This window comes from Moschus berezovskii, chromosome 25 (genome assembly GCF_049115385.1).
Source record: "Moschus berezovskii isolate FMDL1 chromosome 25, NW_MosBer_1.0, whole genome shotgun sequence".
In the NCBI taxonomy this organism is placed as follows: Eukaryota; Metazoa; Chordata; class Mammalia; order Artiodactyla; family Moschidae; genus Moschus; species Moschus berezovskii.
This window is the reverse complement of record NC_142484.1, coordinates 43,987,824-44,001,568: the sequence shown is the minus strand read 5'-3', so window position 1 is coordinate 44,001,568 and position 13,745 is coordinate 43,987,824. Positions and strand designations below refer to the sequence as shown.

Here is a 13,745-nt window from a genome sequence, read left to right as displayed (position 1 = left end):
ACAATATTATCTCTCTTGTGTATACAGGCACACTCCATTTTTAAAGTAGACCACTGTAGGTATTACACATCGAGATAAATAGCTCTAAAAATTATTTTTAGGATCTATACCACTTTCTGAGTCCTCTTAATGCATAGGAATAATTAAGAGATGAACAAAATTAGAGAACTAAAATTAGTCACCATTAATTCTAACATGTATGAGGAAAAGGGGACGACGGAGAATGAGATGGCTGGATGGCATCACCGACTCTGTGGACATGAATTTGAGTGAACTCCGGGAGTTGGTGATGGACAGGGAGGCCTGGCGTGCTGTGATTCATGGGGTCGCGGAGAGTCGGACACGACTGAGCGACTGAACTGAACTGAACTGATGTCATTTAGACAATATAGAAATACAATAATTTTACTCAGTTGGCACACACAGTTACTTAAATGAAACAAACTCAGTTTTCTGTTAAAATTAGTAAATTTTGGTTTTTTTTTTCCCCCTTCCTCAAGAGAGGAACTTGAGCTGCTCTGTGACAAACTGTATACTCACCTAAGGAGATGTAGAAACAGTTCACCCTGGAGAATAATGTAAAGTTGGCTTAGGGATCAAGATTTCCAATGTGGTCGTGATAGCTTTCCAAAGTCTCAAGATCCAGGTGAGCTCCAAACATTCCCTCTCAGTACTGGAGAAAACTTTGGCTCCTGGAGTCTCCTTATACTGAATCTCTGAACCCCACCCATATGTTCCAAATGATTGCATTTCATCAGTCTTCCAGTGGGGTTAATACTGATAATGAGATTCCCTGAAACAAGATAAGATTGCTTTAATACCTTGGCTTATCTTCATAAATATGTCTCTGCAAACATCCTCTTATCAAGAGTCACTGAGGGTACTACAAACCCACCCTGAAATATATCGATATGTGACTTTCCGAATATTAATCATTTTTATTTTTAACTTACCAAAAAAGTTGGAAAGATTATTTCATCACTTAGAGAGTTTAGCTAAATGTCTTGGAAAACTTGGAAATCTGTTTCTTGAGGTTCGTTTAAATGTGTTCTGTCATGGAGGAGGAGTTTTATTTTATCACTTGATTGATTTTTGCATTTTAAAGGGACACTGTAATGTGAGAACTCCTGTGGTCACCACTCCAGAATGGAAACATCTCTTGCCCCTCACCCTCACACTCCAGATCGAGCCCCCCAGTGCCCCCCAGCAACAACAACAGAGGGGTTTCTGCCTGGTGATCCCCACCCAGCTCATGCGGGACAGTAGAGAAAGGCCCCAGCTCAGCACACCTTCAGGCCAATGACATTAAAAGGTTGCTTTGGAACAAAACAGAAACATCAGTGACCACAGTGGGAAAATTAGGACAAAGACATATTTTGAAGAAATAATACATATCCTCACCTTTCTGTCCTGATATATTTCCCATTGGGCAATCAGCTGGAGAATGCAGAATTTTTGGAAAGAGGGTTGATCAGGACCCTGCTTTTAACTCTTTCAAGACACCTGTACTATTTATATACATTTTAAGGAGTTGATGGCTTCCCAGGTGGCTCAGTGGTAAAGAACCCACCTGTAATGCAGGGGACACGGGAGACACAGATTTGGCCCCTGGGTCAGGAAGATCCACTGGAGAAGGAAATGGCAGCCCACTCCAGTATACTTGCGGGAGAATCCCATGGGCTGAGGAGTCTGGAGGGCTACAGCCCACAGGGTCACAAACAGTCGGACACAACTGAAATGACTGAACATGCATGCAGGCAAGGCGTCGATGCTCCTAAATGTTTGTGGATGTGCATTTAAAAATGGTCTGGAAGATTCATAGACTTGGAGAGTGAACTTATGGCCGTCAGGGGGAGGAATGGCAGGAATAGTCAGGGAGCTTGGGATGGACTGGTACACACTTCTGTATTTAAAATGGACAACCAGGGACCCACTATATAGCACATTGAACCGTCCTCAATGATATGTGGCGGCCTGGATGGGAAGAGGGTTTGTGGGACAATGGATACACGTATATGTATGGCTGAGTCCCTTTGCTGTTCAGTGGAAACTATCAGGACATTCTTTGTTAATCTGCTATACTCCAATGCAAAATAAAAGTTTAAAAAAATGAAAATGATCTTGAATTGCAAAAGCACAACCACTGTCTTACAGGGGCCCACAATTGTTATGAGCATCCCCCCGGGTCATTATTTTTCAATTCTTAACCAATTTACATAGCACCCTTCATCGGTAAGTGAAGTATGGCAGTATAGAATTTAACAATAATATTTTGTGTTCCAAATTAGTCATAAAGTGTTTTTAGGAAGGCTGACATAAAGGTGATTTTATATTATGTCTCTGTTTTGCTGTATTTGGAGAATCCCAGGGACGGGGGAGCCTAGTGGGCTTCCATCTATGGGGTCACACAGAGTCGGACACGACTGAAGTGACTTAGCAGCAGCAGCAGCAACAGTCACAAAAATCAAGGCACCAGACACAAATGTACAGTTTCCTCTTTGGAAGACACGGGTACTCTGGATCTCCTCAGTGGAAGAGTTTGATGACAGTGTTAGCCCAGAGTTCTCAGAAGTGGATGACGTTAGGCCTGTGAGTGTATGTTCAGTGAAAAGACTGCCCCTGCTGTGGGGCAGGTGGGAATGAGGCTTAAGGGAGAGGTGATACATACATATATATATATACATCCTCCAATTAAAAATATACTTTAAAAAAGTTGGCTGCTCAGACAGCAGCTAGGAAGATAAATTAGTGTAAGCTCTCTAGTTTAGAATCGGGATGAAAAACTTGTGTCTGCAAACTCCCTTCATGATAGCCCTTGGATTAGTTTAGTGCTTGTGTGAATAATCATAGACCGGGTGACCCTGTGGGCATGTTTCAACTTGGCTGCTGCCTTCACTTCCCCATTGTCATGTAGCCCTGCCAAGTTGGCACGTCACAAAGTCACTGTGAGTTTATATGCCAAAGAATTTATCAAATATAAAAATACCTCCTTGTTCCATTATCAGTTTATTATGAAGACCACACTGAGTAAGTGTACTAGGTAGATAGTCTGGAACTCAATAAATTGATCATATTTGATCATACACATTTCTGAATGCAAGAAAGGAACTGAAAATTTTGTCCACTAAGATTACTGTTTGTGAACTTGACTGATTTCAGTGGATCTCTGTTTTTAACCTTACAACATTCAGTATGGTGAATTGTTTTTCAGTACTTTTTGCTGTCATATGGAGTCAACTGTTTTAGAATATCAACTAGTTAAAAAATACACAACAGATCACAGACTAAGTGCAAACTATAGTCACTTACATAGTTTAATATGTAGCATATTTTGTTCAATGATATCCCACATTTCAGAAATTTTGATTGATTTTCTATTTACTGATTTAGTTATTGAAAATGCTGTGTAATACATTCTTTGGTCCATGTATCCTTGTTTGTTGTTATTTCAATTGGAAAGGATTCTAGAGATGATGTTGCTAGGTCAAAAGATTTATATGATTCCTTGGAAAGCCCAAGAAGCCTCCGATGAGTGGATATCACACGTTCCACCATGATTTGAACTATACACTAAGCACCATTCCTTTTGTTTACTAACCTGATATAAATAAGTATACCACTTCATTCCTGCACACCAGTCTGGTTCATCTATGCAAGTAAAGCACACTGCTTACAATGTAGATGAACCTTGAAAGCATTTGAAAGTAACCAGATATAAAAAGTCATAAATTGTGTGAACCCATTTAATTGAAACTATATAATAGAAAAATTCATGAAAAATAAAACTGGATTAAGGAGGCGGCAAGATGGGGGAGGGGACATGGGGAGTAATTATGTGCACTGACTTCTTTTTGGAGTGATGGATATGTTCTGAAACTAGACAGTTCTTATTTCACAAATTTTTGTATATTACTAGAAAACACTGAATTATGTACTTTAAATGGGGTAATCGTTATGGTATGTAACTTTTATGTTAATACAACTATTATTGAAAAGAGAAAAGCAACTGATTATATTCTATGAAATACTCCATAATAAATTTTTATTTAGTTCAGTTCATTCGCTCAGTAGTGTCCAACTCTTTGCGACCCCATGAATCACAGCACGCCAGGCCTCCCTGTCCATCACCAACTCCCGGAGTTCACTCAAACTCATGTCCATCGAGTCGGTGATGCCATCCAGCCATCTCATTTTCTGTTGTCCCCGTCTCCTCCTGCCCCCAATCCCTCCCAGCATCAGAGTCTTTTCTAGTGAGTCAACTCATCGCATGAGGTGGCCAAAGTATTGGAGTTTCAGTTTTAGCACCAGTCCTTCCAATGAACACCCAGGATTGATCTCCTCTAGAATGGACTGGTTGGATCTCCTTGCAGTCCAAGGGACTCTCAAGAGTCTTCTCCAGCACCACAGTTCAAAAGCATCAATTCTTCGGCGATCAGCTTTCTTCACAGTCCAACTCTCACATCCATACACGACCACAGGAAAAACCATAGCCTTGACTAGACGGACCTTGGTTGGCAAAGTAATGTTTCTGCTTTTTAATATGCTATCTAGGCTTGTCATAACTTTCCTTCCAAGGAGTATGTGTCTTTTAATTTCATGGCTGCAATCAGCATCCACAGTGATTTTGGAGCCCCCAAAAATAAAGTCTGACACTGCTTCCACTGTTTCCCCATCTATTTCCCATGAAGTGATGGGACCAGATGCCATGATCTTTGTTTTCTGAATGTTGAGCTTCAAGCCAACCTTTTCACTCTCCTTTCACTTTCATCAAGAGGCTTTTGAGTTCCTCTTCACTTTCTGCCATAAGGGTAGTGTCATCTGCATATCTGAAGTTATTGATATTTCTCCCCGCAATCTTGATTCCAGCTTCTGCTTCTTCAAATTTAATTACCAAACTTATACATTTAAGATGGTCATGCCATTTTATATAAACATACAGTCACTGTGTTTCATTAAAATACAATGTGCTCAGAGATAGTCTGGGATTATCCTGTGACCTCACATGAGGTTTTGGAAAACAATTACCTTAGAAGAGAAGTAAAATAACGGTCACAGAATTTGACAATTCATGGAATCCTAAGACAAAGGAAAGGCTTCAGAGGGAAGGTAAAAGGGGAAGGAAGGAAACTGTATATGAGGGATCCTCTGCAAACATCATAGAAGCTCACAGTTCCATTGTCATAATCCAGAAACACCCCAATCCTACCCAGAGGCCTTTTCACATACTGAATGTAGGGTGGGGCGTTGGTGAAGAGACTATAATGATTGTTCACCTTCTTGGTAAACAGAATACATGCTTCTTTAGAATAAACATTGATAGTAGTGTCGGTTATCAAGATATCTTTACAGATGCCCAGAATCCAGCTGGAGGACTGCGTCACATCCAGCTCCCAGTAATGTCTCCCGGAGCTGAAGGCCTGAGCTCCCCAGGACATGGCACTCTCCACGATCTGAGGCTGTCTGGACACTCCGTGGTGCTCATCTCTGAACATCACACTTGCATCATCGTCATCCTCAGAAAGGCTCATGTGGTGAATGGTCATTGTCTGACTAAGAAGGTTATCCACTGCAGAAAGAGCAGAAATCAGATTAGCAAGTGGGATTTCCATGTCTCTGAGAGGCAGAAGGCAGAGGTTCCCTACCCACTGAGATATTTTTTAATTTTCCCTCCTCAAGGAAACCCAAAATAAAGACAGCAAAGTGAGTTAAACTGTCCTTCTACGAAGAGGAAGTTACTAATATATATATTGCATATAGAAACACCTTAAATCATATCAAAAGAAAAAGACAGATATATCATGAACTGTATGAAGTCTGATTTAATCTCAGCCTCTTGATGATCACACTGAAAGCTGAGTATTCTATTTCTTTATAACCATATGAGCAACTTGATTGCTCTCTTTTGCTCTATGTCAGATGTAACTAAATATATGTATATGACTTTGCATTTCATTAAACTATGGGCTGTAAAGTGCAGCCTTGATCTCTGCAATCCAAATATACAGGCAGAAAAGATGTAACAACTTTGGGAAAGTCATATAGTATCATCATTTCAGATAAAAATAAAATAGCATTAAAAGGAGGCTCCTTCCCAAGAAGCTCTAATGAAGCGTAGTCCTGATCACCACAGGGCTGCCCCTCACCTCTGAAGTTGTTCAGCATGTCTAGGATTCCAGTGACAGGCCAGCAAATGAGCTCTGGGTTCACTGGCTGAGGCTTCTGCGTCTCTGCCAAGTCAGTCCTGTAACAAATGACATAGAGACGTGTCAAGGCTAAAAGCTAATCACATTACCATTACAAAAAGCAGTTCTTAACCCAGGACATTTTGTTAGAATTCTATTTTTGGTTAATTGCATATGTAATACATTCTACACAGTTTGGAATATAAAAAATTACCAGATTTTTTTCCTAAACATAAATTATATCAAATTTCAACTTCCTCATTGTTTTCAGGTATTATTCCACTTTTCAACTCATTGAACCTCATTCCCTTCCTCTATTCCATATCACGGAGAAGGCAATGGCAAGCCACTCCAGTTCTCTTGGCTGGAAAATCCCATGGATGGAGGAACCTGGTAGGCTGCAGTCCGTGGGGTCGCTGGGGGTCAGACACGACTGAGCGACTTAACTTTCACTTTTCACTTTCACACACTGGAGAAGGAAATGGCAACCCACTCCAGTGTTCTTGCCTGGAGAATCCCAGGGACGGGGGAGCCTGGTGGGCTGCCGTCTATGGGGTCACACAGAGTCGGACACGACTGAAGTGACTTAGCAGCAGCAGCATTCCATATCAGGTAATGCAAAGATAGCGGGCATTTTACTGGCAGAAAATTCAGGCTAAGCCTTTGAGACTTCAGTCAGTAAGTATTCATCAAGGATACATTTGGTGTCTACAAGGAAGAGTTCATTGAGCCAGACCTGTTTGCTCCTGTCAGCCCAGCAAAGGACTCCTATTCCAACCTGGTTATTTTGGTCCAAAAGTCTACCTTCTCGGTGGGCAGCAGAAAGCCACTCCCTCTGAGATTCTGCCTACAAGGGACCTTGCAATGAGGGAGCAGGCTGAGTCACTGCTACTCCTCTGAACAAAAGCACGGTTCCTCTCTCACTATAGGGAGTTTGCCTCTTTCAGGCCTTTTCCACTTTCCAACTCACTAGCATAAGTGCTTCCTCTGTGATATCTCAGAAAATCCCTTCGGTATTTTAATGTGGTGAGGCTGGAACGGATGGGGTGAGTGGGTAAAATAAAGCCCAGAAAGTCAGAATGTTTTCAGGTGCATTGGATTTTAGCCAAATGAAAAGGAAACTTCTGAGGCCAAGGATTGAAATTCTTTTGAAATAAAATAGAAAATAGCCAAAAAGACAATATATGAGGGTACTGCACCTACGGATTTACACATGGATTCGATTTATAAATTCTCAGTTATTTGTTTATGTACTTGCTTATTTACACATTTATTTATTTCATGGGAGGTACTTCTTGGACTAACTATTTTAAGTATATGTTAAATACTGCAGTGTATATATGTCAACCCCAGGTTCCCAGCCTATCCATTTCCCCCATCCCTACTCCTAGTTCTGAATGGAAAATATTCAGAAAAAAATTCCAGAAAGTAAAACTTGAAAATGGCACATACCAGGGAACTATTTACAATGCATTTAATTTACATTATATGTGTTAGTTGTTATAAGTCATCTAGAGATGACAAAGTATATGGCAGTGTGCTTGTAAGTTAACTGCAAATACTATGGCATTTTGTATAAGGAATCCTGCATACTGGAATTTAAATATTGAGGAGGACTTGAAAACAATCTCCCATGGTACCATACATCTACTTCATCAAAAATAAACAACTTTTCCAGAAATAAAAAATTAGTGTATACTCACATTTCCAACACATTTGCCAAGACCTGCAAAGAAAAACAAAGATCATGTTAATCATGAGACTTCTCTCATTTTGCATCTTCTTCTCTATTCTTTGTTTGAATAAATAAGAAATTGCTTTTTAAATTATCTTCTAAGGAATACTCAGAAGGGTTCCTAATAACACAGCCTAAGGTAAAACACGGGGGGTTTCCTCAGGGCACATTATTGAAGGAATTCAGAAGAGTCTGCGTAATGATGCAGCAACATCTAGGACTCCAGTATCACCCTCTGCCAGTGCTGTTCTCAAGGATAGAGCTCACCATTTAACAAAGCAATAGCGAAAACAGGGAACCATATTTAATTCTAGAGTGAAATTGAAGACTAGTTTTAACAACCTTGCCTAGAGAACAGGCGAAACTTCAGGGTCTCTGGAAAATTTGGGATAACGGGGAGTGACAAAGGTTTAGGGGAACACATACTGAGATTTACTCCAAGAAACTTAACTTTCTACTGGTCACAGAATTTTGCTGAGTTGTTAGATCATCTGTCTGGATAGTACTCCTGATCACACCGAAAAAATATAGTCCTATTTTAGCTAAGAAATGGAGAAAAATCTTCCAAAGATTGCCAGAATATGTTGAACTAGGGGACTGGACAAATATAATAAAGGGGGTCAAGGAGCACCATCCCTCAGCTGAGAGTAACCGTATAAGAGGTAATATGCCAGTGTCACAGCAGCTCGTCTAGAAGAGTGTTTCTCTCTGAGGATGGACCCTCCTCTCTCACCTGGAGCAGCTCCCCGTCCGGCTTGCAGCATATCCCAGTCAGCTCTCTGTACATTTCTTTCAGACTTGCTCTGTACTGAGTCATTCTGAACACACTCCCCTCGAGTTGTTCACAAATCTCCTTGGCTTCTCGCTCTAGGGCCTCCAGATGCAGTTGCTCTTCCTCCCGGAGCAACAGAAGCATCCTCTGATATTCAGCTGTAATCATCTCCTTCCTTAAGGCCACAAAGTCCTGTGGGGATAGTGAATTCGAAGTATTACTTATGCTCACCTTCAAAAGAAAACTTCAAATATTATTCCCTTGATATCATCAAGAACATTCTTGACAAACTGATGGCCTCAAGAATCTTCCTGTCCAGTTTCTCTGAGTTCCTAGCCTCTGTCCCTATTTGAATCAAGCCATCTGAGGGGTCCCAAGCTCTCCCTTAGAAGGATTCTTCAGGGTTCTTACTCTATCAATTATTTCCTCTTTAATTTGGATCGTGTTTTTCTCTTGTTCCTTGCCCTGATTTTTCTAAATATTCTTTAATGGGTAAACCCCATTTTGTATAGTTTTAAAAGTTGCTCTCTTTCCCCTCTAGCTACTTCTATATTCCTCTCCTCTCCTACAGAGTGACACCAAGTACAGTGTTGTCTTATACTTCATTTCTGAGTTTTATACAAATCCTCAAAATTTGGTCTAGGAACACTTTTCATGCTGAGGTTTTCCCAGGTACTAGCATTTCTTGAACTAGCCTGTATTGGCTTGTTCCAATTGTGATTACTGATAGGTCATTTGAAACCACGCCTTTTCAAGGGAAGAGATCAATATCCATTAATGGGAATGTAAATAGACCTAAAAGCTAGTATTATATCACTATCTATAGAGATAAATAGGAGCATTTTATTCTTACCTTAAATGACCGAGTTTTTTTAGCTTCCTGGTTCAGAATGATTTGCATTTCTTCTCTGATTTTCCATAAAGAGCCCATTCTCTTTAGAAGTTTCTCCTGCAAAATACCTAGGGGATTTAGACACAGAAGATGACACTGTAAATTTCATTCCCTTATTCGTGAACAAAGGCACTTGTTGGTTACACTGAAACCTTGAGTTAGAATTCTGTGGTCAGATTTTCCCACGTTAATCTGAATCTAAGACCAAGATGATAGTGACAAAAGTGTATGCTACAGAACTGGGGAAATGTTACAGATCATGAAATCCAATCCCTAAGAAATTGAGACTCACATATTTCTATAGCTTGATTAGGAAAGCCTCAAGCTCCCATCAGAAGCCTGTGTCCCTGGTGCCACCCACCCCGGGATGCTGCGTTTCCAAACGTGTGGACAATCGGGCAACAACACTGAAAGGACACATTATATGTGAGGATCCACATTCAGAAATCCCACCTCCACTATCTCTACCCCACTCCCATCATAGCATCCTCGTCTTTCTCTGTGACTTAGGAGCCTCTAGATCCCAAACCGCTCTAGAGGCATCACCTACCTGGGACTCCTCAGCAGCCCTGTATATCCGACTGTGGCTGTGAGCTGCGTGCTGGGGGCAATCAAAGCAGGGCCCACAGAGCAGGGTCTGGTCAGCCTCACAGAAGAGGCCTTTGGCTTCCTGGTGTGTCACACAGACCTGCTCCTTAGAGCTGTGGTTGTGGGCAACTCTGGCCTGTCTGGCAAGGGAAGCCAGCCTCTTGAGGGCAGTATTGGTTTTGAAATTGGGACACTCTGATATTCCCCTGCACTCGGGGCAGCTCCTTGGAGTCTGGCCTTCTTCCCAGCAAAGGCTCAGACAGGGACGGCAGAAGCTGTGCCCGCAGTCTATGGTGACGGGGTCCAGGAAGCAGTTCATGCAGATGGAGCAGGTAAGTTGCTTCTGGAAGGCTCCCAGTGTGTCTGAATCCATGTTTCTGAAAAGTAGAGAGAATAGAAATGGTAAGAGAGAAAGTCCTTCTTCTGTCCTGATAACGGAAGCATAAAGCCTTTAGCATAGTCCTGTCTTGAACTCTATCTGATCTCCGTATTTCCTTACTCCCAATACAAACTTAGAAATGGTGACTACAGACAGGTTCAGTTCAGTTCAGTTCAGTCGCTCAGTTGTGTCCGACTCTTTGTGACCCCGTGAATCACAGCACGCCAGGCCTCCTTGTCCATCACCAACGCCCGGAGTTCACCCAAATTCATGTGCATCAGGTCGATGATGCCATCCAGCCATCTCATTCTCTGTCATCTCCTTCTCCTCCTGCCCCCAATCCCTCCCAGCATCAGGGGCTTTCCCAATGAGTCAACTCTTCACATGAGGTGGCCAAAGTATTGGAGTATCAGCTTCAACAGCAGTCCTTCCAATGAACACCCAGGACTGATTTCCTTTAGGATGGACTGGTTGGAACTCCTTGTAGTCCAAGGGACTCTCAAGAGTCTTCTCCAACACCACAGTTCAAAAGCATCAATTCTTCGGGGATCAGCTTTCTTCACAGTCCAACTCTCACATCCATACATGACCACTGGACATGGAACAACAGATTGGTTCCAAATAGGGAAAGGAGTATATCAAGGCTGTATATTGTCACCCTGCTTATTTAACTTATACGCAGAGTACATCATGAGGAACGCTGGGCTAGAGGAAGCACAAGCTGGAATCAAGACTGCCGGGAGAAATATCAATCACCTCAGATATGTAGATGACACCATGCTTATGGCAGAAAGTGAAGAGGAACTCAAAAGCCTCTTGATGAAAGTGAAAGAGGAGAGTGAAAAGGTTGGCTTGAAGCTCAACATTCAGAAAACAAAGATCATGGCATCTGGTCCCATCACTTCATGGGAAATAGATGGGGAAACAGTAGAAACAGTGTCAGACTTTATTTTTCTGGGCTCCAAATTCACTGCAGATGCTGATTGTAGCCATGAAATTAAAAGACGCTTACTCTTTGGAAGGAAAGTTATGACAAGCCTAGATAGCATATTAAAAAGCAGAGACATTACTTTGCCAACAAAGGTCTGTCTAGTCAAGGCTATGGTTTTTCCAGATAGGTGAGGTCCATGCTATCATACAAAGGATAAAACTAGAGGAGAGGCGCTAGAAACTTTTGTTTAAACTCTGATCTTAGTCATACCTAAATTATATGGAAAAGGTTAGAGATTAGACCTGAAGGTAAATGTTAGGATGACTCCAGAGTTCATTTTGTCAGCTGATTGGTACAGAAACACATATAATCTCAACCTCTTTTTCTCCAATTCTCCCTCCTTGGAACCCACACTGGTACACGCTTCTCCTCTACACTAATGTTCTCTGTCTCTTTTGACTTCAAAGTGACTTGTGTGTTTTTCTAAAGAGAAATAAAATTGTTTTTGAATAATTTAAACTTAATGTAATCCTTGTTAACTTGAACTTTGATGTCCTAAAACTGTAAACAGGTCGGTGTTTGGATCTATTCTGAATATTTTTCATTTATGGATGCAAAGTGATGGCTTAAAAATGTTAGTAAATGTGACCATTTCAAGAAGTTTTTCTGATTATTTCAACCCTTTTTCATCTGTGTAAACACTATGAAATGTATACATGGTGCTGAACATTTTAGAAGTACTATGTGTTTTATAAATACATGTCTCTAGAAAACTCTTAAGACGTAAAACCATCTAATAAGGTCATGAAATAAGGACAATTAAATAGCTGAATATTACCAATATCAGTATATTAAAATTGCTTTATTAACAGTTATTTTAAATTTTGATATTGTCTTAAAACCCTAAGAAAACTACTTCTTTTCTTGGACAAGACCCATGGAGTTAAGCTGGTAATGGAAAGTATTGGATAAGAGAAAATGGGCATGAATATATAATTTTACTTATCATACATTGTAACTAAATATTTGCTCTAACACTATGATTCCTGTTTTCTTTCCTCTCAGTGAGAAATTGAATAGAAGAGGCTGCTTCTTTCCAAAGCTGAGACTTTAGGTCTGGTCACAAAAAGATAGAAAAAAAAAAAAAAACACAAAACTTTTGCTTAATTGAACAAGTATAACATCAGCTTTAAGATGCCTTTTTAAAAATGATTAACAGTAAAGTCATGGTGCACAGATCTATTTATTGAAAAAAATTGTTGAGAGGGGATTTATGGAATTCTGAAAGATAACCATAATTTTCAATAGCATGGAACCTAAAGCCTTTGACTAAAACAGGCATCAAATGAGGAGATAGATGATGAAGAGGGAGAAAGTATAAAGAGGTCATGTGTAGAGTGGGCTGGAAACTGACAAAGAATTCTTTACGAAGAAAATCATTTTTATACTAGTGACATTCATGATTATGATATATTAAAATAACAGGAGAACTTAATGGGCTTCCGAGGTGGCTCAGGGGTAAAGAATCAGCTTACCAATGCAGGAGATGGGTTTGATTCCTGGGTCAGGAAGATTCCCTGGAGAAGGAAATGGCAACCCACTCCAGTATTCTTGCCTTGAAAACCCCATGGACAGAGGAGACTGGCTGGTTAGTCCATGGGGTTGACATGACTTAACAACCCAACAACTATAAGAGGAGAACCTAATATGTGTTATTCAGTATTTGTTGGCATTGGATTAACTCCTTTTATAGATATTAACTATTTTAATCTTCTCAACAATTTTCACTAATTTTCTACTTCCCCTCCTCATTTTTTAAGGGTTACTATTAAGAAGAGGTGGCAAGAATACACAGAACTGTACAAAAAAGATCTTCACTATGAAGATAATCACGATGGTGTGATCACTGACCTAGAGCCAGACATCTTGGAATGTGAAGTCAAGTGGGCCTTAGAGAGCATCATGATGAACAAAGCTAGAGGAGGTGATGGAATTCCAGTTGAGCTATTTCAAATCCTGAAAGATGATGTTGTGAAAGTGCTGCGCTCAATATGCCAGCAAATTTGGAAAACTCAGCAGTGGCCACAGGACTGGAAAATGTCAGTCTTCATTCCAAACCCAAAGAAAGGGAATGCCAAAGAATGCTCAAACTACTGCACAATTGCACTCATCTCACACTCTAGTAAAGTCATGCTCAAAATTCTCCAAGCTAGGCTTCAGCAATACGTGAACCTTGAACTTCCAGATATTCAAGCAGGTTTTAGAA

General features: G+C 40.6%; 1 protein-coding gene across 1 annotated transcript; it reads right to left on the bottom strand.

Annotated features, from left to right (window-relative positions):
- Positions 1–5,066: 5,066 nt before the first annotated feature.
- Positions 5,067–10,542, bottom strand: LOC129548568 (tripartite motif-containing protein 64-like). Its single transcript, XM_088832096.1, has 5 exons — positions 10,132–10,542; positions 9,543–9,638; positions 8,651–8,881; positions 6,144–6,279; positions 5,067–5,566 (listed from the first exon to the last, which is right to left on the bottom strand). The coding sequence occupies exons 1-5, from the start codon at positions 10,540–10,542 to the stop codon at positions 5,067–5,069; spliced, it is 1,374 nt and encodes a 457-aa protein (XP_088688222.1).
- Positions 10,543–13,745: the final 3,203 nt, after the last annotated feature.